Below are 22232 nucleotides of genomic sequence, written 5' to 3'. Positions count from 1 at the left end.
AAACACATACTGGATAAGTTGGCAGTTCATTCCACTGTGGTGACCCCAGATTAATAAAGGGACTTAGCTGAAAAGAAAATGAATGAATGAATGATTACAGCCGTGTACACTGTAAAATGTAATTAGTTGACCTTACTTAAAAAAAGTATGCAAACTCGTTGCCTCAAAAAAATTAAGCAAAGTAAACTTAAGATTAGTGAGTTAGAAAAGCTTGTTTTTTTTAAGTGTGCAGTACTAAATCAAGTAGTACCACTAACACAGTTTTTTTATGTTCATGTAACTTAATAGCCATGCTTAGTGTTAACTTAATTTTTTCATTTTGTGAGGATTGCTTGATATAAATTTAACCCCACTTAGAATTACTAAATACCTACAACTTAACACTTTCAGTTCTGCTCACTCATTTTTCAAGTTCACTTAAATTAAAGAAACCAATTTCCTTTAATGGGTCCTTGTTGCAGCTGCCCAGGTTTGGGTCCAACATGTGGCATTTTCTCTTCCCCATTTATCTATTTTTGCTGTTACTATGTGATAAAGGCAGACACAACACAAAAATATAATTTAAAAGAACACTCACTGGTTTGATTCAGCTCCATTACAAAATTTATTCAATGCACATTCAAGTACAAAACAGCAGCTAAACAACAAAGTTGTGGTTTGATTTAACTGTATAAAATGACAAGGAAAAATATATAAAAAATAAAATAAAAACATTTCTGTGACCTAATTGTATGCATGTAACAGTCTCCCAATATTAAACAGCTAGCTACAGGACAACTTCAGTGCATGCAAAATCAGTGCATTTCTGATCAAAACCAAAAGTACAACAAATACTTTTGTGTCCCAAAGTGAGCAGTCCAATGATTAAACCAACACAAATAAAAACATCATGAAAAGTTTTCCCAAAACACAAATGTAAACAGGATAACCTTGCTAGGTTATTTTCTGACATTATCATCTAATAACAACTAACAACTCATTGCAACACAATGTGGCACTATTTCCACCATTAGCATACCTGCATAACATGGTAGACTTTAATGGAATATTCTTTTTTTTTTCATTGAGAACGTAAATAAGCAAGAACAGTTCCATGAAAGCATCAAATTTCTCTGATAAGAGAACATTAATGGCTGCAAAGCTTACAAAGTGCTATCTGACAGCCGGCAGCTCTTTACTGTTCTAACCCAGAAGACTGTTCTTCAGAGTTAACAGTTTTGGTGGGAGGTTTTTCTTTCCCAGTCCAAGCATCACAGTCTGAATGAAGTTGAGTGTATTTGCCATGCATTTTGGGTAATCCAAATGCAATGCATATGTAAGACCAAACAAAAGACAAACTGCCTGAGGCAAGTTTTTAATATGATCCATGACAATACCTCCCTCCAGAATGATGGCAGTGGAGATGGGCTGGAGGTCCACTGAGCTTTGACCCTCGTGAGGACCATCTTCACTGACAACTGTCAGCACACCAACAGTGATGCATTCTAGGGCCTCGTCTCTCTCTGTATCCTAAAAGACACACATTCTTCAGCATTGCAATTTATGCTATTCTAAAACATTCTTTTTTTAGTGTTGTAATGTTATCAGAGAATATGGTTTTAAATATGTTTTCACACTGGATCGTTACAATAAAGCAAACAAAATATATTTGTTATGGGTAAACTAAAGCTATGGAGATACAAAAAGGTCTATACATTCTCAAAGAGTGACACTGACTTTTCAACCTACAAAATACATCAATCACTGTACAAAATGTATATTGTATATTGAATTACATCTATGTTAACGCAGGTATAGTTTTATGTTCATGCAGACTGTAGGATTACAAATTTAAGAATGTTTAAGAATCTATGGAAGACATTTTCTGCCAAATTTAAAGAAATTAAATGACTAAAATGAAAATTAAAACCAGATTAACGATTTCATTACAGAAAACTGTATGCAAAATGTGTGACAAAATTGAGAATGAAATGAAATGATTTCATTCTCATGGTGACAGTGCATCTTCCCTGTCAAATTGAAAAATAAAATGCAATTGGTGATTTCACATTTCATTTTCACTAGTCTCGAGGCAAGACAGCCAATATTAAAATGAAAAGCCAAACGTGAAAAAGAAACTACAAATAGTTTTACAAAAGCTCTTTATTAACGCTCACGCAATAATAGTGACAACTCAAATTAAAATTGTAAATTTTAGTTTTCATTTTAATTCCTCTTATTTTGGTAAAGTGTGTGTGTGTGTGTGTGTGTGTGTCTGAGTCTGTGTTTGAATCTGTGTGTGAGTCTTTTTGATTGTGTGAGTGTGTGTGAGCCTGTGTTTGAGTGTATGTGTGTGTATCTGAGTTTGTGTTTGAGTGTGTGTGAGTGTGTGTCTGTGTTTGAATCTGTGTGTGTGAGTCTTTTTGAATGTGTGAGTGTGTGTGAGCGTGTCAGTAAGTTTGTGTGTGTGTGTGTGGTGTGTGGGTGTGTCCACCTCTAGGTTGGTGGGTGTGTGTGTAAAATTTGCAACAAGAAATCAGTGGAGCAGTCATAGAAACTGTGGCAATAGCAATGTCTTTAAGTTATCTGACACTAAGTGTTGGTAATGGAAATGTATACTTGTCAATAATATTATATGATATATTTAACCTTGTGCCTTGATCAGACTTAACTGCAGCAGCTTGTGTTCTCAATAAAGAAAGAACCAAGTCTCCTGGTCTTCAATTCTAAGTGTTCTACAAGACCAAACTTTTTCTTATGTGCAAGTACTTACAGAGCAGGTCTTGTAGAATTCACTGGAGTCATCACCGAGTAAAATGGGAATGCCTTTGAGGACAACAGAGCGAAGTACTGTGACGTCTGGTGTCTAATGATACACAGAGAGAGAAAAGACCAGTTAATAGAGTAATTTGCAAGGCACAAGCAGATAGGAAATAAAATAGGTTGGTCTGGATGGTCTTATTTAGAACTTGATTGATGAACTATCACACAGATCAAAAGCAAAATAAACCTACTTACCATCCAGCTCATGTGCTGCATCAGCTCCCTGAGTTTCTGGCCAATAGTTCCCTTTTTTGTTTTGAAAAGTTCAATGTAACGTGGGGCATACTGGTCCAGAGCCTCAAAGAAGTCTCCCTCAAGATTCTTACTGGCGATTCTATTAAACTCAGCAAACACCTGAAAAAGTAGAGAGGAGTGGGTAGGAATGGAAAGGTGGCAGAGGGATTAACATTCCAACAAGTGTTTGGATTTCTAGTCACACACCTTGAATTTATTTTTAATTTGCATTATTTTATTGGTTGAGAACAAAAATTGCTTACCTGTCTCTCTATGAAGAGTGCTGGCCATCGTTCAACCATGTTCTGTACAGCAGGCACCTTTTTTACAATTTCTTGTCTGCGTAGTGGGAATGATTGGTCCATCATTTGTGAAATGAGAGTGCCATTTGGTTGTTTTTTCTTCATTTCTTCCACTAGAACCATTCTGGCATTTTCTAGACTTGTTTCATCATGTCCTTCAGGTAAGTTAGGCAGGTAGTTTGCTTCACCTCTTCTTGGCCGCTTGATATTCTTGCTTGAGGATTCTCCCTCTGGGTTGCCTTTACTTCTTTTGCCTCCATTGATTGCTACATCCTCACATCCAGCTTTTCGAAGCTTTGTGCGATAATTGGCCATCTTAAATTCAAGGCTATTTTTCCAGCCATACCATCTGTGTAGTCCAGGCTCAGTGAGGCAGGGGTGTTTGCTAATCAGTGCTTTTGCAACACTGCTGAAGTCATCATCGTCAGGGTAAGCCTTGAAACTGTACATCGTCTCAGCAAGCTTTTCTAGTATGTCATGCTTCATATCTCGTGGTAGAGTCATATGTGTTTCATCTTTCATATAGGCAAGATCTGCCTGTCTGAGCCTATACTCAACATCTACTGAGAAATTGGGTATGTCAAAGAACTCTGGCCACTGTTGTCTTAGCGATGGTGATGCTCCTACAGGCGAAAGGATCTCAGTGTCTGCTGTGCTGCCCTCAGTGTCTGATGTTGTGGTGGGTGATGACAATGCTGTTAAATGGAGAGTCACAAGAGGGATGATTTTGACTGTAGCTCTTTCAGGTAAATCAGTTATTTCAGTCAAATTGCAGAGGGCATTATTGAAGTCTTGATCTTCATACTGCAGTTTAAAGTCATACTGCAGTAACAGTTTATCCACCAGTTGCACTTTGAATTCTTCAATGGACTGTGGTCTCTTATTTAAAGTCAACTTCCTTATATCATCTTCAGCGATGATGACTCTCAGTAACAACCTCTGGTCCATTTTGATAACTGTTTGAAAATCTGAATAGAAAGAAAAGATAATTTTAGCATCAAGCCTAGCAACATAAAAAGACAAAAACACTAAAATGCAGTATCAGATTTGAAATACCAGAGCTATAGGAAAAACTAAATCCTTGCAAAAATCTAATTATCAAGCTTTTAATCAATGAACTTCTTTAAGACAAGTGAACACAGCAGTACAAAAAGTAAATGGTAAATGACTCACTTATGTGGTTAGACATCAAGGGAACTGTAGTCCTGGGTATGATGGACTATAAATCGAACCCACAGTATCTATAGAGACCGTCCAGAAATACTAATTACATCAAATATTTGAAATTCAAAATATGCACAAAATATTCTGTATGATGAAATATACTATAATGAAATAATTCCAACACAAGATTTTCTTAGCTTTTGTTGTAATACAATTGCTCTGATGTAAGCATAACTTTTACTTTAGCATGCAATAATAATAATAATACAGTTATTAGTTGAAAATACCTTTTATTGCTGGGATTATGGAATGTGTGGATTGATCACCATCTGCTTGTGCCTGGAAGGGAACAGTTAAATAAAAATACAACAATTTAGCACAACCAAGTACATGTGAAAACTGTAACATAGGCCTGTAACCCACAATGACAGCTCCCAGTATTAAAATGAACATATTATGTACAAGATGACTTTAAAGAATAATGTAAGCCAGTAAAGTATGCCAGCAAATATGTTCCCTATCATAGCAGACTATGATAAACTGAGTGAAAAGATCTTTTCAGACAGGTAAACACTCTTGTCTGTAACGTACCAAGACTGATCTGGGTAGTGGGTACTATGGTAAACATGGAAACAGCACAGCTACGAATATTGACTATAAAGTGTGAAGTGTTAAATAAAATAACATTAAGTTAGTTGACTGTGGTGATATCCCCAATCATATGTCGACACACAGTGGTAATCCTGTTTTTGATAAGCACAGACTGTTATTGTTGGTAGCTAAAATTAGCATAGTCTTTACAGACTATCTTAAAATAAAATGATACATCCAGACTTGATCTGATGTTCTGCCTGAGCTTACAAACAACAGTTATAAAACTCAGGAAACTCCCAAACCGCCGGGATCAGTCTGTCATCATCATGCTAGCTGCTAGTCAGTACTCGATGACAAATGTTACTGGCATGGCAGGTGGGCGCGAGCGACCGTTAACGTTACTGCTAACGTTACACTAAAGTTTTTCCTCAATTTTAACGTGACAAAAGTATTGAAAGTTACCTATTTTCAATACCGAGGAAGTTATGGATTGAAAAAATAAAGTATTGACCAAGTTTCATCAAAATATAGCCACGTTATGTCCATAATATAGTTAGCTAGCGTTAGCCGACATTACTACACACATCATTACTAGCAGGCACAAAACACTGGCGCTGACTTACAGAAACAAAACGATCTGCGCAAGGGTAAATTAAAATATTTACTCACCAAATGAGTGTGCCAAGCACAAGAATCGCTGTTATGCTGACGATAAATCACAAGTGCCGTTGAAGCGATGTTTAGGTCCAGCTCAATGATATCCAGCTTCATCTGGTCGGTCAGTTGCGGGCAAGATGTGACATATCGTTTGCAAAATTTCGAATCCCGCCACGCTAAGACCCGCCTTAAGAAGCAGCTTGATTGGTTGGGTATGATTGATTGATCTGCGCATGCCCACAGTGTCATAAACTTACTTTTTCTAAATTAATCCAGCTCAAGTAGACTGAGCTGGTAAGATTTTTCAACCTCAAAGTACTAGTAACTTACTAAAAGTGAGTGTTAATAGCAGGTTGATAAAAACTGATTAAGGTCAATTTACTATTTTTAATTAAATACCATGTTTGCTTTTACAGTGTAGTGTAGAGGCACTTACTTTTACATTGTCTCTCACAGGACATGACTATTCTCTAACAGGTCATCACTCCTGAACTTTAACATACAGCATGCTTTGTAGAATTCAAAATGTGATTTTTGTCATTGTAGAATTCTAAATCTGATATGTTTTGTGTCAACTTGAGGATATGATCTGCTTTATGCTATTGTGTTGCAGGACCAGAGCAGACCACAGCACTACCATGAACTCTTCAGATTCTAGATCAAATTTGATTGGACATAATGCAGAGTGATGTCATAAAAATCATTGAATATTTAGCAAATTGTGTTATTGTTTCAAAGCTTACTTGTTAATTGATTAACACATTCAGAAAATTCTGAAAACTAGAGACTTTAAGTTGACTTACTGTAATAGACTTTAAGATTGGTATTCTGAGGTACTGGGATTCATGGTAAATGTGAAATATAGTCTACTTCTCTCTTTTTAAAAACATCTCATTCTTAACATCGGCCTACTTACCTTCTGCAAAAACACATCTCTGGAAATTCTGACTCATAACCTCAAACCACAGTTTTCAGACAGCAGGATCTGCCTGTAAAAGTTTGAGTGTCACTCTGCATTGGTATTAAAATCACAAATCTGTAACAAAATGTCCCAAGAAAAAGATGCATCTATTGATTTTTTTCAAGAGTTCACAGTTAGCTGATGATTGATAAGTAAGAGTGAGTTTGGCATGTTGTCCCAGGAGAGAGCCTTTATCTCAGAAGACCCCGGGGCTCCCTCCCATTTCATCAGGTGAGAGGGGAGTCGGAGCTCAGCTAGGACTCGATCTCTCCAGTATTTAGTTAAAAGGGGAGGGAGTAGTGGTGGATGGGTGGAATTCTTTAAGACAAAGATAGCTAAGGTAAGAAAATCTGGCTATTTATACGTATTCAAATTCATCTGATTGGTGTATCATGTAATTGCTATTGCGGGACCCACATGTTCAATCATAAGCATGTGATCCTCTCTAAATTAGTTTAGAAATAAACCTCACTTCGATTCTTTCTGTTGGTGTAGGTTTAGTCGGTAAAAACTCTTTGTCTAATTTCTCTTAAACATTGAGACACTGCTATCAAAGATCTTAACCCAGCTCAGAGCTGATCCACATGTAACTGAAGCTGCAGTGTTGATCTAATTTCTTATTGAGAGTATCTGCATTATCCTGTGCTCTTATGCATTTTCCTTTTGTGGACGACTAGTTTTTTTTGGAGGACTTGAATGAGTTAGTGACTGTATAAATGAAATAGAAACCGCAGTCTTGAAATGACCTACTTCTCTCACTTTGAATGAAAGGGTTACTTTGGTCTTCATGTCATCTTCAAACTACTCTTGGAGATGTTCAATTAAGCCATTGGCCCTTAAAGGTGCAGTAGGTGGTCTGCCAAAATGCTAACCACTTAGCATATTATCTTTGGATGTCGGGGAAGAACTATGTTTCAAAGCCACCCATGAATGGTCTGGCTCCTATTTACATCAGTGAGCTTCTTCACAGGCACACTTTATTGAGGCCAATCAGGTTAGAAAACAAGTTTCAGCCAGTTGTCCCCAAGACACGGTTGAAATCAAGAGGTGACAGGGCTTTTTCTGCCACAGACCCCTGTCTGTGAAATGGTCTGCCTTTACATATTAGGTTGTGTTCTTTCCTTAGTGCTTTTACGTCTCATCTAAAAAAATCATCTTCTGTCTCTTGCTTTTTGATTGCAAATAATTAATTTTAACCTGTGTTATACTGTATATTCTGCTTATTTTCATATACAAGTATAGATTTTGTATGCTGGTCTTTTTGTAAAGCACTTTGGTCAACATTTGTTGTTTTAAATGTGCTCTATAAATAAAGCAAGCAAACAAACAAATCCCTCCTGAAATCGTGAACGTGCGCACCGCGACACGACAGCAGACAAACCACAAGTTCATGTCATTCACCAGTTAGAAATATAGTTAGTGTTTGGCCAGCAGCCTGCAGGATTTGCGCTTATTACTAAGCCACACTTACATGTTATTTCAGAGTGAATATTCAGAGTAGCCTGTCATTGTTCAAAAATGAACCAATGTGAATATAAAAGCAACTTCACCTCAGTAAAGCGAACTAGGGGAATAGCGCTATTTACTGATATTTTGTTGTGAAACTAAATAAAAATCAACATTATCGATGCTGTAAAAGGTTCCTTATGAAAATGAAAATAGTCAATAATCTTTCACCAGAAGATTTCTGTGGCTGAACAACACTTCTGTGTATATAACCTATTCATACACAACACAATCTTTAGCTTTGGGGGACTGAAATAGTTTTAAAACAGAACATTACCTATCTAACAGTAATACTTCAGCCATAGTGTCGTTCTTTCTCCTGCGTGCAAAAGTAACTCCAACATTGAATCAGGATTTTAAAAAGTTTCAATTCAGCATTTGATTTTAGCACGACTGTGACTGTCTCGTGTGCACGTGTCATGAACGTGCGGTGCTCATGCAGGCGTGCATGTGCTAGTGGCGGATATGTGTGAACAGAGATGCGCAGAAGTCCAAATCTACATTTGTTGACAGTTTGGGCTACTTATCGTAATTATGGGAGATAATATTTAATTGGATGAACATTTTTTTAGTTTTATGCCTTACCCAGAATATAAAAATACATATAAACACATTAAGATCATTTACTTTAATCATTACTATTGGACTGTAAAGAGACTTTCAACCAGCACAACAAAAAAATTCTGAAGACAATCCCCTAGTGCACCTTTAATTAAAGGCAATTTTCATGCACTTTCATGCAGGTAGTCAACAAAGATTTTTTTATTTAAGAAGCGCATGCTTTTAATGTAAAAATATCTCCATCCCTAACCATGCCCTCCCAATGACGTCACTATGTTTATTAAGTGCATGTGTCTGAGAGTTTGCAACCAGATACTAATAGGATGAAACATCATGTACTATGCAGATTCATTTAGTACACTGACAAGTTGTGCAAAATCATGTTTAAACTTGAAACTGATTTATTCAGGCGATTATGAAATCAAGATAATTGTTTTGTGATCCCGGCACTGAAATAAATGATTCATTGGATTTTTTTCAGCTATTTTTTTTAAGGTAACTGGTCACAAAAAATTTACATGGGCTGAATTTAAACAAACAAATGAAGTTGAACATTATTTAATTGGAGCGGTTTGTTTGTGGTGAAAAAATTATCCGAACTAGAGCAGACCCAACCGCAGAAAAGTACTGCGCCTTTTGGACTAATCCAGCTGCTGTAGTCCGATGCACTGTGCATTATGTGGAGGAAAAATATTTATTGACAGCGCTTTGCCAACAATTTTAAACAGAGAGAAAGAGGGAAAAACATTACCTGATGTATCGTTGGTAATATTTGCGGAAGATGACCATGTCACAGTTTAGCTAAATTAATTCAAGCCTCCTCCTCAAGTGACTTGCGATGCGCCTTCACCGTTTGCAATGCTTTCCAGCTGTAGCCGTGCTTCATTCTGGAAATGTATAGTTTTTTAAAAGTGATGTATACAAACTTTATAGTATACTATGAGCAGGGATACAACCAGCCAGCGCAGTTGTCCATCCATAGTCAAAAGCAACATTTTGTGTCTGCCGGTTTATTTACTTGCGGGAGATCCGTTGGCATTTTCCCGCATGTTAATTCTGACCAATCGAAAAGCAGTTTAGGGAATACGTTCAATAACATCTGGCCAATGAATGATGTGGATTTTGTCATTTTGGTTCTTTTCAACTGGTTCAGACCAAAGCAATCAGTGTGGTGTGAAAAGGACCCAAAAACAACAGATAAATGACACAATGTATCATCTATTGCCCTTGTTCTGGACCAAATGAACCAAACCACAGATGTGAAAGCACCCTTACATTCCTTAGTCTGTTTTCATAATATTGTAGGACGGCAAATTATCATATGCATTTGTTTATTTGGCAAAACATGTCTTTTTCCACCAAGGAGGTCGATACAGATTCCAAAGGCAGAAGATCAAGATCTGGTTAATATATGTGTGGACTTTGGGAGTTTTACAATGTTGTCACATGTTGATTGGTCAGTTTATTTGTCTCAGTATTTGAGCTTTGGTCACATGGTCAAGAAATATCTAAAATAGGTGGTAAACTTTGCTCTTTCTCTTTTCCTGGTCTGGCCTTTTCCTGCTCTGCTCCTATCCTTCTCTGGCATTTAACTTCTCTGCCTCTACTGCTATCAGGCTGTCTTTGGGGCCTACTCTCTGTCCTTTGTCTCTCCCTCTCTCTTTCTCAGGTCACTTTATTTTACATTTAAGCTGGGTAAAATTAATATATTGTTTTTATCATTACAGGTTTTATCATTTTATACAGTTATTTTGTAACTAATTCAATTGTGTCCATAGAGAATTATTGTCATTTAAATCATTTTCAAGTATTTTGCGAATTTCTTTCTCAACAATTAATTGCTCCATATTGCAATACAACACATAATATCAACGCTCTCCCATATTTTTAGCTATTAATGCTGCCCTTATTTCACTTTTTGGTGTAAGATTGCAGAAGGATGGTTGACTAGAAATGTAGAGTTTTTCACCATTATATACTGATATTTTTTAGTCATTCTGCAAGCTACAGTTCGTACCGCTGTATTTAAAAAAACATTCTTACAATATAAGTACAATGTTTGATCAATAAATTAAACTGTAACCAAAGTATTAAAGTTCCACAATTGAATCACATAGTTGTAATATTTGTATTTGATTCACTCTTCAATTCGTAAGATTTCATATGATTCATTTGAACGTCTGAGCGAGTGTACAATATTAATTGTCACAATCATTGCTGCTTTCTAATTTTGATCACATTATTTTCCACAGAATTGTTTTTTTTACTGTTTAGTTTCTTCACTGTTACAGTTTTTTAATTGGTTTGGTACTATTTTCATAAGTAAAGTGTACAACTGAACTGATATTTAAACTTATATCACCACTAAGGTGCACGGTGGCTCAGTGGTTAGCACTGTCGCCTCACAGCAAGAAAATCGCTGGTTCGAGTCCCAGCTGGGCCAGTTGGTGTTTCCGAGTTTGCATGTTCTCCCTGTGTTTGTGTGGGTTTTCTCAGGGTGCTCCGGTTTCCCCCACAGTCCAAAGACTTGCGCTATAGGTAAATTGAATAAACTTAATAGGCCGTAGTGTATTTGTGTGCATCTGAGAGTGTATGAGTGTTTCTCAGAACTGGGTTGCAGCTGGAAGGGCGTCCGCTGTGTAAAACATATGCTGGATTAGTTGGCGGTTCATTCCGCTGTGGTGACCCCTGATGAATAAAGGGACTAAGCCGAAGGAAAATAAGTGAATGAATAACACCACTAGTCATTTTGTATTCTGCACTGCAAATAAATAAATAAACTAAAATAAATAAATTTATAAAAATATATATTTGTTATTTGTATGTTAATCAGGTTTCACCAATTTTTTGTTCTAAAGTTCTACAAAGTTTAACTTAATGTTTAAGTCTATTTGATTAATGTAAATTTAGATGACTTGGAAAGCTCAATTGATTTAACTAAAAATTTAAGTCATCGTGTTGTGTATCAAGTAAAACGAGGTGTATTAAATAAAAAGCATACATTATTTGAGTTTTTCTAAAACATTTTAATTAAATATAAAATGAATCAATAGACAGGAAAAGAAAAGCAACCAACAATACCTTTTCTATGAAAGTCACAGTTTTTGAAACATTGTATAATCAACTATTAGAGTAAAGAGTTTGCATTTCTTGAAACATTAGATAATCAACTTTTAAATCATGTGTTAGTTACTTAATCTTTCAACGATGAGTAAGACAGATCAGCTATAATCATTTCCTACAGAGGAAGTTGCACAATAGTTCAAGGTCTAAAGAAACATCAAAATGTGATTATAAAAAATTTCCTGTGGCATTACATGATGTATTTTTTCTTCAAATTCCTGTTGTCCAGCCATGCTTTCTTTGACAATTATGGATCTGTTGAATGCTGGGTGTTGGTAACCACCACAGCGACGTAGATAATATAAAACACAAGCAAGGCCAAGCCGATGCCAAGAGCCGTGTGGTTAAGAGTGCGCGCCATTTTGGAGTTGCTCTCTGCTAATTGCTGTTGTCCAGACATGTTGGCGTTGCGAGTCTGTGAAAATAAACATGAAACGTGCTTGAACATACATGAAGTCTGAGTCAAATTCAAATTTACATTGTTTATTTGCTAGCACACATTGTTTTTCTTTAGGAGAAAATTAAATATGAGCAAGTTAATCCACTGAAATAAAGTGTTTATTTTGGTAATCTTCAGTCAAAGTCTGAACATCTGCTTCTGTGTTTGCAATGTTGGTCCATCTGTTGACGACAGTTTGACGACTTTTTTGACATTTTTAACCACGCCCTTTTTGTCATTAATTTGCTATGAGGGAGTGTTGCACACAAAGAAAGACCCGCCCCCTACTTAATATAATAATAAGTCCTTACATTTTATATAGCACTTTTCTGGACACTCAAAGTGATTTTACACATTGGGAATCTCTTCATCCACCACCAGTGGGCAGCATCCATCTGGATGACGCAAAGGGAGCCATATTGCGCCAGACCGCACAACAGCTAATTGGTGGAGAGGAGATGATGGAGTGATGAAGCCAATTATGATATTGAGATGGTTAGGAGGCCATTATGGACAGGCCAGTGGGCAAATTTGGCTACTGGTGGTTAAACCCCTACTTTTTTTGAAGGATTTTTAATGACCCCAGAGTGTCAGGACCTCGGTTTAATGTCTCATCCGAAAGATAGCGCTCACTGAGCAGTATAGAGTCCCTATCACTATACGTTAGGACCCACACAGACCAAAGATTGAGCTCCCCCTGCTGGTCTCACTAACAACACTTCCGGCAGCAGGGGCGTCGCTTTTACACGTGCCCCAGTAAAAATCACGCACCGATCCTGCTTGACGCTGACGTGTCTTTTATGAGGAGGTGTTGGCATGCAGTGAGTTTTGCAAGTCGACAAAGCAAGCTTTAAGTAATATGATGGTGATTTTATTTACCGCATAGCTCCTGATAGATTTTTTTTTGGTATGAAGCAGAAAGGAGGTATGAAGTCAGAGAGGTAAGACTTAATAAACCTAATTCTCGTATTCTATTGAACTGTCTATAGAATTTCATTCTAATGAAATTAATGTTCATGCAAAAGATTTCTTAAATTATCTTAGCATCACTCCAATTGTGACATTAGATTGTTTTCCAGTTTTATTTACGATTAATTTCTGTTATTTATTTAGAATAAAAAAATGTATAATTTTTACAATAGTATCGTTATTTATTTATAATTATATATATTTGTTTTATTATACACACACACACACACACACACACACACACACACATATATATATATATATATATATATATATATATATATATATATATATATATATATATATATATATATATATGTATAATTTTTTTTTTTTTTTTTTTTTTTTAGGGGGTGCTGTGCCCCAGTAGAGCTTTATGTCTAGCAACACCCCTGTCCAGTAGCAACCTAGTTTTCCCATGTGGTCTCCCATCCTGGTACTGACCAGGTACAGACCTGCTTAGCTTCAATGGGCAACCATGTGAGAGTTACAGAGAGATAGCTGCCGGCCAAACTTTGGATATATAACCTTGGAATATGGACTCTTTCCACTAGACTGTTATGGCGCGTTTATTGGTCATCAGCACCTTAACTCCTTGAAAGTTTTAAATATTTTGATTAAAAAACAATTGTTTGAACATTTGTATCAAATTACACAAAAATGAATTACCACCTATGCAAGGTGTTTGTAATTTAGCGTCTATGGGGGCAAGATAGTAAATTTAACGTTGTTCTCTCTTCTGGCTGCCGACATCAGTCTCGCACATCTTTTTTTTTTCGTTTTCTGAAAGTCTTGATAACGTCATCGTGGTGTTTTTCTTTTATTATTTCAGCAAAAAGGATCATAAAATTATAATTTTTTGTACTCTCCCATTCACTGCACTTTAAGTTTACCAAACTATGATGACCTTCGCTACTGAGAAACCTGGAAATGTGAAAAGTCCCTTCTCAGTTGGAAGTACATCAATATATTGAAAATAAAAGTCATAGCAAGTTTTGTTTAACATGGACTTTAAAAGTCACATTGTAACACTATATGTGACTTGTGTTTACGCTAAACCGGTGATCCACATGATTGCTCATGAATCAGATCAGCTGTGGAAATCATTAAACTCATGCTAACGGTACTTTTTATAACAATACGCAATATACTGAAATAAGTCTAAGCAACTTCCATTTAATGCAGACATTAAAATAGTCACATTGTTACATTACATGTGAACTGTTTTTAAGCTAAACCAGTGAAACTGATGCTAACAGGGCTTTTTATAATAATATACAATAAACCTGAATAAAAGTCTGATCGAACTTTCATTTTACGCAGACTTTAAAATAGTCACATTGTAACAAAATAGTCACATTGTAGCAATACATGTGACCTGTGTTTACGCTAAACCAGGGATTCACATGATTGCTCGTGAATCAGATCAGATGTGGAAATCATTAAACTCATGCTAATGGTACTTGTATAACAACACACATGCTACTGTGAAATTGCTGTTGCTTTTTAAGTGAAACTGTAAACGAAGAGGAAGTTTAAAGTTTCATGATCATCTGTGTTCTTTAAATTCAGTGTTTCCAGTTATTACTTATTGCACTTCCTTTTTTCTGAACCACTAATCTCATTTTGTGTTTGTATCTATGGTGAACTATATTATACTACAGAATAACAGAAGTTCCTTTATTGATGTCAGATAATACAGAAATTCACAGATGTGCACAAAGCAATGGTGCAATTAAGACGTTATTTAGTAACTGTTGCCTATCTTATCATTTTTGGAACCATATTTGTTTGCATTTGCTTTGAGGAAGTTACATGAGGGGAATTTCCTTCGTTTTGAATTTTATTATGGACCTTGATCTCTCTTTCGACAACCTTTAGTGTTATTGGTGTCAGCGGTCAGCAATTTTATGGAAAGTGTAACTCTCCAGTGGAACAAACTTTTATTAGTAGTTTGTATTGGTTGATCTGTAAAAAATACTGGGTTTCACACAATCGATTTCGGTTGAGACAACATGAAGGAATTAAGTTAGATTATTAGTTTTTACACATTTAAGTGGATTGAAGATAAAACAATTAAGTTGTCCCCCCTTAAAACCTCAAGAATTGTGTTGTTTTAGCTCATTTTAAATAAGTTGTTTGAACAAATAACAAATGTATTTTTTTGAGTATATAATTTAAGAAACAGAAATTAGAAGCAATATAAATGCAAGCAACATTAACAACAAATGAATCATATATGTAAATACATTATTATATTTGGGAAAAAAAAAAAAAAAAAAAAAAAAAAAAATATATATATATATATATATATATATATATATATATATATATATATATATATATATATATATATATATATATATATATATATATATATATATATGGAAAAATTATAAATGCAAGCAACAATAACAACAAATAAATACTATATGTAAATACATTTTGGGCTCTATTGTAACGATCTAGGCGCAAAGTCTTAACGCGCAGGGCTTGATAGACTGCGCGCGACGTGTCTGATGAGTGAGGAGGGATCCGGGGGTGAGAAGGGTGCGTGACTTATTTGAGGACCAGGAGGGAGGCGTGCGATTTCCGGGAGATTATCACTCGTTTGCGGCCATTATGAGTCCCGCAAATACATAGACACACCCGGATTCAGACTCCCGGACTTGGGATGTCTGAATATCATGTTTAACAACTGTAGTGAGACGCAATCCAGCAGTACAACCTTGATAAAGACGTGCCCTGCTCTCTGTCTCTGGAGCTCAGAGGAGCGCATGGCTGTGTGTGTGTGTGGCTCTGCAGTGAGCACCACTTGTGTCTGTGTGTGTGTGTGTGGTCACGTGATGTGCGTTTTCAGCGGACAGAGGGCTGTTCAAAAATGGTAGGTAAAACACGGTGTGGATCATTTTCGTTCTAAAATGCCATTTTAACACTAAGACGTATTAGTGCAAATGGGGCCTGAGTGTGTATTTTTCACGAACGGGTTTGCGACGAGGGCGGGGCGGAGTATCGGCGATGCCGGCTCAGCATCGTGTTGTATATTGGCCATCGGCGATGGACGATGGCATCGTCTTTCGGCCCAACCCTAAAACCAATTAGCATCTCCCATTCCCTTTAAGAGTCAGTTGTGTCGCGCTATTGCGCATTTGCTATTTACATGGTGAACTTTGTAAGTGGAAAAACCGAAAGCTTCTCTAGCAAGAAAGCAGTTAAAGAGACCATCTGCAGTGTGAGGATAAAGAATGAGCCTCCATTCAGCCTCTTTACTTTCTCTTTACTTTAATTTCACACTCCACTGAAGACATCCATTAACCTACATATTCAGTTTAGTTTAAGTGCAAAGATTTGTTTCAAAACAATTTTTATATTCAGTTTTAGCTTCCAGTCAATGAATAACTATACAGTAATAATGAAGTGTGATCAAAAAATATATCCAAATACACGTCCTGTTCTTATGCCCCATATGGTGATGCAAAACCCGACAGGTGGACAAATCTAAACTTGCTTTTATTAAAATAAATATAAATATGCATTTAATAAATAATACTGCTAATAATAATAACAGTATACAAATGCAAATTGTCTTGAATAAACTGACCCCCCGAGGTGAAGAAGGCATGAAGGCAGTGGTTTTTATATTTATGTAGAAAATAATTATTTTTGTAACATTTTAACCCTTTAATTCTTTTCATTTGTACAGATATTTCTGTATTGCTGTACATCCTGTGTATATTAAGCCATGTGTAAGGGTTTGAACCCACATAGGTGGAAAACTAATACTGCCCTGTACTTTAGATCTGCTTTTATAGTTGGTCAAGGGTGTGGTCTATTTTAGTTCTTCAAAATAGCAATACGCCAACAAATGCGCATTAACACACCTCCTTTCTAGACTAGCACACGCATGAGCCCACAAAGTGGCACAAATGGATTTGCTATTTTAAGAATGTGGTGCAAGTGCTGGTCTGAAAATAGCAATAAATCACGCCAAACACGTCTTGCGTCTTATTGCGCTGGGTGTATGAGAAGGGCCTGTATCCTGCATTACTATTGAGTGTTGTTTATCTTGATGGCTAAATGAGGAAATTTCTGTTGTGTTGTGTGATTTTATAACAGAAACAGCCTGTAGCTTGTGATTCATGGACACTTTTTTCCCTTTTATTCATAAATACATTTCATATTTGAACTAGATTATGGGTCTTGACCTCTGTTCCAACAACTTTTAGAGTTTTTAATTTCCACAGTCAAGCCTTTTAAACAAAATATTAGTCTCCAGTGACAGTAACATTTGCTAAACTACCTAATTAGAGGTACTTACTTAGAGATTTTGTCTTGTTCTGACCTAAACATCCAAAAATATTGTAAAATATTGTATTGCTTTCAGAAATGTTTAATCAAAATTAAGCAATTTTTTCCCCAAAAGAAGCTAAATGATCTGCCAATATACAAAATAAGACCAGTTTTAAGTACATTTATTTTACTTACAGCTTGTTTTTTGGAAAATCTCACTTAATCTTGACTCAATTTCTGAAAACATTTTCTTCATGTCTGGAAAATACTTACTGATTTAAGAATTTTTAGACGTTTGGATTAGAAACAAGAAATAAACTCATATTTTTTTGTTGCAGTGAAGCACTTGTCTTGGTTCCTCATATAAATTAGGACACACAGATAATAAACTTCCAGTACCTGATCTCTTATTTTACAAATACTTACATTGATGGAGTAAATCAGAGCAGCAATACCCAGAGGAAAGCAGCAGCACAGCATGGTGAAAATGGAGTAGCCCAGGTAATCTGGCAGAGGATAAGCCAGTGGAGTGGTCGTCACATAAATCGCAGGCTGTACAGTGACCGCCTGATGGCCTGGATATGGTCCTTGATATGGTCCTGGAGCTCCAAACTGCTGGGCTGGATACCCAGAAGTGCTCTGAAAGCTGCCCGGAGGAGGGTATGTTGAATGATCCGGGTACGGTGGAGGTCCAGGCTGAAGCAGTTTGGCTTTTTCTGATGTGTTCCAGTTTTCTTGAGGATCCATGGTTGTGCTGGTAAACTTGTTTTCTGTGGGTTTTAGAGAAATGGCAGACACGCACTGATGGAGGAGTCTGTGTCAGTCAGTCACGGACTTTGTCACTTTGCTGTCACGTGGATGCTTATGTGACAAGGAGGCGTGACCGATTCAGGTTCCTTTTGCACACAGCAACACAAGTTTTGACTGCAGAATGTGGATTCAGCTTGTAATATTGTGTATATTATTTACAGCTCTTGCAGAATGTGGCTTAATAAGAGCAACAAAGTCCTTCTTAGTAGGACATTTAATCCATTTATATATAATTATGATTTAAAAATACATAAAAAAGAAATCAAAACTCATTAAACACGTTTTAGTTTGTATTTACTGAATTAAAGTTAATAATAAAAGTAAATCAACAGAGTTTGTGGTGTTTGGATGAGTATAGTTAAAACTAGGCTTTTATTTTAGTTTATTTTGAATCTAGTTGTGCCTATGACTTAAGCTATCTGAGTAATGAGTGTTGTTTTTAACCAGTTTGACCTGTTACGGCTGTTTAACAAGATACAATTAGTCAATCATGTCAATAAAGAGATCATATGACTTTAAAGTGAAATGTAGGTTTACCATTTATTGAGCAACAGTAGGTTGTTTTTACTTGACATCATTGAGGACGCTCGAAATTCAGATGGAAGGCAGGAAGTGGTTCTTCTACATAGGAATCACTATCAGAACATCAAAATGTGTCTGTTTTATGTTGTTTAAATGGGCCAAAATAAGAAATGTTAAACAGCTTTTATAGAACTTCAAATGATTTTACTCATAAAGGGGATAAAGTTCAAGAAACTGGCTGAAAAATGGAAGAAAAGGCGGCTTGTATGAAATTTTTTTCAATACATCCATGTGTACAAACTTTTTTGAACGCAATAATTCGTTTGACAGCACCAAAAAAAATTATATACAGGCCTAGCTATGTGTATAAATATGTTAATGTGTTATATAAAAATGAGATCCAAACACTACCACATTTTTAGAAAATCCAGGAGAATATAAATAACATACTCTGCCATGTAATCGCAGCAGTGAAACTGTAATGTGAAGTGGACGCTGACAAGGGAGTATGGATCCAAACACAGGTTTATTAACATGGTCAGGCAAGCAACATTCAACACGGGCAGTCAGATGTACACAGGCAAACCAGAGTCGTGGTCAGTTAACAGGCAGATGATCAAAAAGGAAGGCAGCAGATATGAATAAACAAACAAAACAAAGCTAGGTTCAAACACGAAAGGCAAGGCAAGGAAAATGCATCGCAATGTTCACTAACAGTATAACAAGACTCAGCAACTTCTGTGTGTTTGTGTGCTGTATAAATAGTCCAGTAATCAGTCCATGAGAAGCTTCAGTGTGAGTCTAATCAATGGTGACTTGGTGCAGGTGTGTTTGGTGTGTGTGTTGCATGACTAGATATTGTAGTTCATATACCGGCAGATTAATAGTTCTCCAGCGATCTGCATGGGCTAGATCGCTGGTGACTGACATAAATAAATATCCATAACATGAACATCGAGATGCGCAGCAGCGGTGAATGTTTGTTGATGGTAAGTTCATCGACAGAAAAAATGAAATGCAACCCTTGATTGCGACAAAATTAGACGGTTATTATTGTGGAGCACTTTTTCCCCTTACAAGAATAAAAAAATAATAATGTAGACTATGCGTCCACGCTTTTGAATGCTTTCATCTGTTATTTCGTGATGTCTGGAGGATATCTGTATGGGGAAAAACTATAGTAACTTATAATAATCATGTTTTTAAACCCCATAGTAAAGTCTATAATGTGTACAACTTTGTTAATGAATGCTACAGATTACTGTAGCATAGTAAACTGATAAACTGTAATAAATTCTGTAATGTTAAACTGTGGTGTGTTGTGATTATAGCGTAGAAAACTGAAGCCTATTGAATTATTTGTTTATTACAAAAGTTGTGTTGTACCACAGTAACAATATAATTACTACGACAGTTTAATTAAAGTAATTATCTATAGTATGCTTCCAAACACTATAGTATTTTCTATAATATTTTTAATGTAACGTAATCATACAGCATGTACAGCATCGATGACAGGCAAATATTTTAGTTTATTTTAGTTTAGTGGAAAACTCAACCCTCTTCATGATACAAGGATCATGCCCAACATAAGTGCTTAATTTCTATTTATATCTCCTTTGAAATATGGTATAAATTGCAAAAATACAGACTTTCCCTATGTCTCCTATTTTGTTTTTTTACTTCCTGCCCTCCATCTGAATTCCGTTCGTTACTAGAACCAAGTGATTGAAAACAACCTATAGCACTTAAAGAGATGTATATGCAAGTCGGGATATATAGAGTTGCTAATTTACTTACCTCAGGCCATTAACAATGTAGGTGACATGTTTGTATTATTCAGTATGATATTATTGAAGTTTTTGCTTTAGCTGAAATGGTGGTACTTCACATACTGTAAAAAAGCGATTAGTTGACTTTACTTAAAAGCTTGAGTAAATCAGTTGCGCGTGAAGATTTTGTTGACTTTATCTAAGAAGTTGCTTTTAAAGTGATTAGTTGACTTTGCTTAAAGTGACTAAGGGTGCTTTCACATTTGTGGTTCGGTTCCCGACCAAGGGCAACAAATGATACATTGGAGCATTTTTCTGCTGTTTTTGGGTCCTTTTCATACCACACTGATTGCTTTGGTCTGAACCAGTTGAAAAGAACCTCATGTGACAAAACACACATCTCTCATTGGCCAGATGTTATTAAACGCGTTTCCTAAACTGCTTTTCGATTGGTCAGAATTAATGTGTGGGAAAATGCTAATGGATCTCCCGCAAGTAAACAAACCGGCAGACACAAAATGGCGCTTTTTCACTATGGAGGGACGACTGCGCTGGCTGATTGTATCCCTGGTCATAGTATACTATATAATTTATATACATCACTTTAGACTATAAAGTGACTATACATTACCTTAAACTATACATTTCGAGAATTAAGCGCGGCTGTGGCTGCAAAACAATGTTTTATTGCATTGAAAATGGCGAAGGCGCATCGCAAGTCACTTCAGGAGGAGGTGTGAATGAATTTAGCTAAACTGTGACATAGTCATCTTTGGAAATGTTATTAATGATCCATCAGGTAATCTTCCCCCCCACCACTCTCTCTCTCTCTGTTTAAAATTGTTGTTAAAGCACTGTCAACACATATTTTTCCTCCATCCTATAATGTACAGCGAATTGGACTACGGCAGCTGGATCAGTCAAAAAGGCGCAGTACTTTTTGCAGTTGGGTTTGTTCTAGTTTGGATCATATTCTCACCACAATTGAAATGCTCCAGGGTTTGTTTGAAGTCGTACCGAGACCACCTCTTCAAAGAGGTCTCTGTACTTTTTTTGGTCCGCACTTGAGTACGATTGCTACATTCACACCTGTCCAAACAAACTGCACCAAGAGGGAAAACAAACTGGAGTGCGTTTCAACTGAACTAAATAAGGCGGGTCTGAAAACATCCTAAATCAGTTTTATTAAAAGTGAATACTTTTTGATTTTGCTCAAAGTGAGTACACCTGTTGCCTTTTAATTATTAAAGTATACATGAAATCAAAATTATACATATTGATTTTGTTAGCTCATACTACTAATTTTGTGGTGAACAGTTTATCTGTGGATGACATTTAGAAAAAAAAAACATGTTGCCCTTGTAATCTAAGATTCAAATCTAAAAAAAAGGCACTTCCTGTTTTCAGTTTAATTCTCAGATTACATCTGTCTGAGGAATTTGGCATGGTTAACACTTAACCAAACCCCTCTTTTTGGTCAGCACTTAGCACTCTGTCAGTTTTCTCTCAAGACAACAAATCAAAAT

General features: G+C 36.2%; 2 protein-coding genes across 2 annotated transcripts; both read right to left on the bottom strand.

The window, feature by feature from the left end:
- Nucleotides 1-1110: 1110 nt before the first annotated feature.
- On the bottom strand, nucleotides 1111-5920 carry LOC130243181 (uncharacterized). The gene is made up of 7 exons (XM_056475261.1): nucleotides 5766-5920; nucleotides 4790-4841; nucleotides 4512-4579; nucleotides 3300-4306; nucleotides 2998-3156; nucleotides 2753-2845; nucleotides 1111-1509 (listed from the first exon to the last, which is right to left on the bottom strand). The coding sequence occupies exons 3-7, from the start codon at nucleotides 4525-4527 to the stop codon at nucleotides 1183-1185; spliced, it is 1602 nt and encodes a 533-aa protein (XP_056331236.1). The 5' UTR covers nucleotides 4528-4579; nucleotides 4790-4841; nucleotides 5766-5920; the 3' UTR covers nucleotides 1111-1182.
- Nucleotides 5921-11783: 5863 nt separating this feature from the next.
- LOC130243189 (synapse differentiation-inducing gene protein 1-like) lies at nucleotides 11784-18453 on the bottom strand. Its single transcript, XM_056475273.1, has 2 exons — nucleotides 18029-18453; nucleotides 11784-12319 (listed from the first exon to the last, which is right to left on the bottom strand). Exons 1-2 carry the CDS (start codon nucleotides 18347-18349, stop codon nucleotides 12152-12154), a joined length of 489 nt encoding a protein of 162 aa, XP_056331248.1. The 5' UTR covers nucleotides 18350-18453; the 3' UTR covers nucleotides 11784-12151.
- Between the last annotated feature and the right edge of the window lie 3779 nt (nucleotides 18454-22232).

The sequence above is a fragment of the Danio aesculapii genome, chromosome 16 (assembly GCF_903798145.1).
Source record: "Danio aesculapii chromosome 16, fDanAes4.1, whole genome shotgun sequence".
In the NCBI taxonomy this organism is placed as follows: domain Eukaryota; kingdom Metazoa; phylum Chordata; class Actinopteri; order Cypriniformes; family Danionidae; genus Danio; species Danio aesculapii.
Note: the sequence above shows the minus strand (reverse complement) of the source record. Positions and strands in the feature narration are given on the sequence as shown.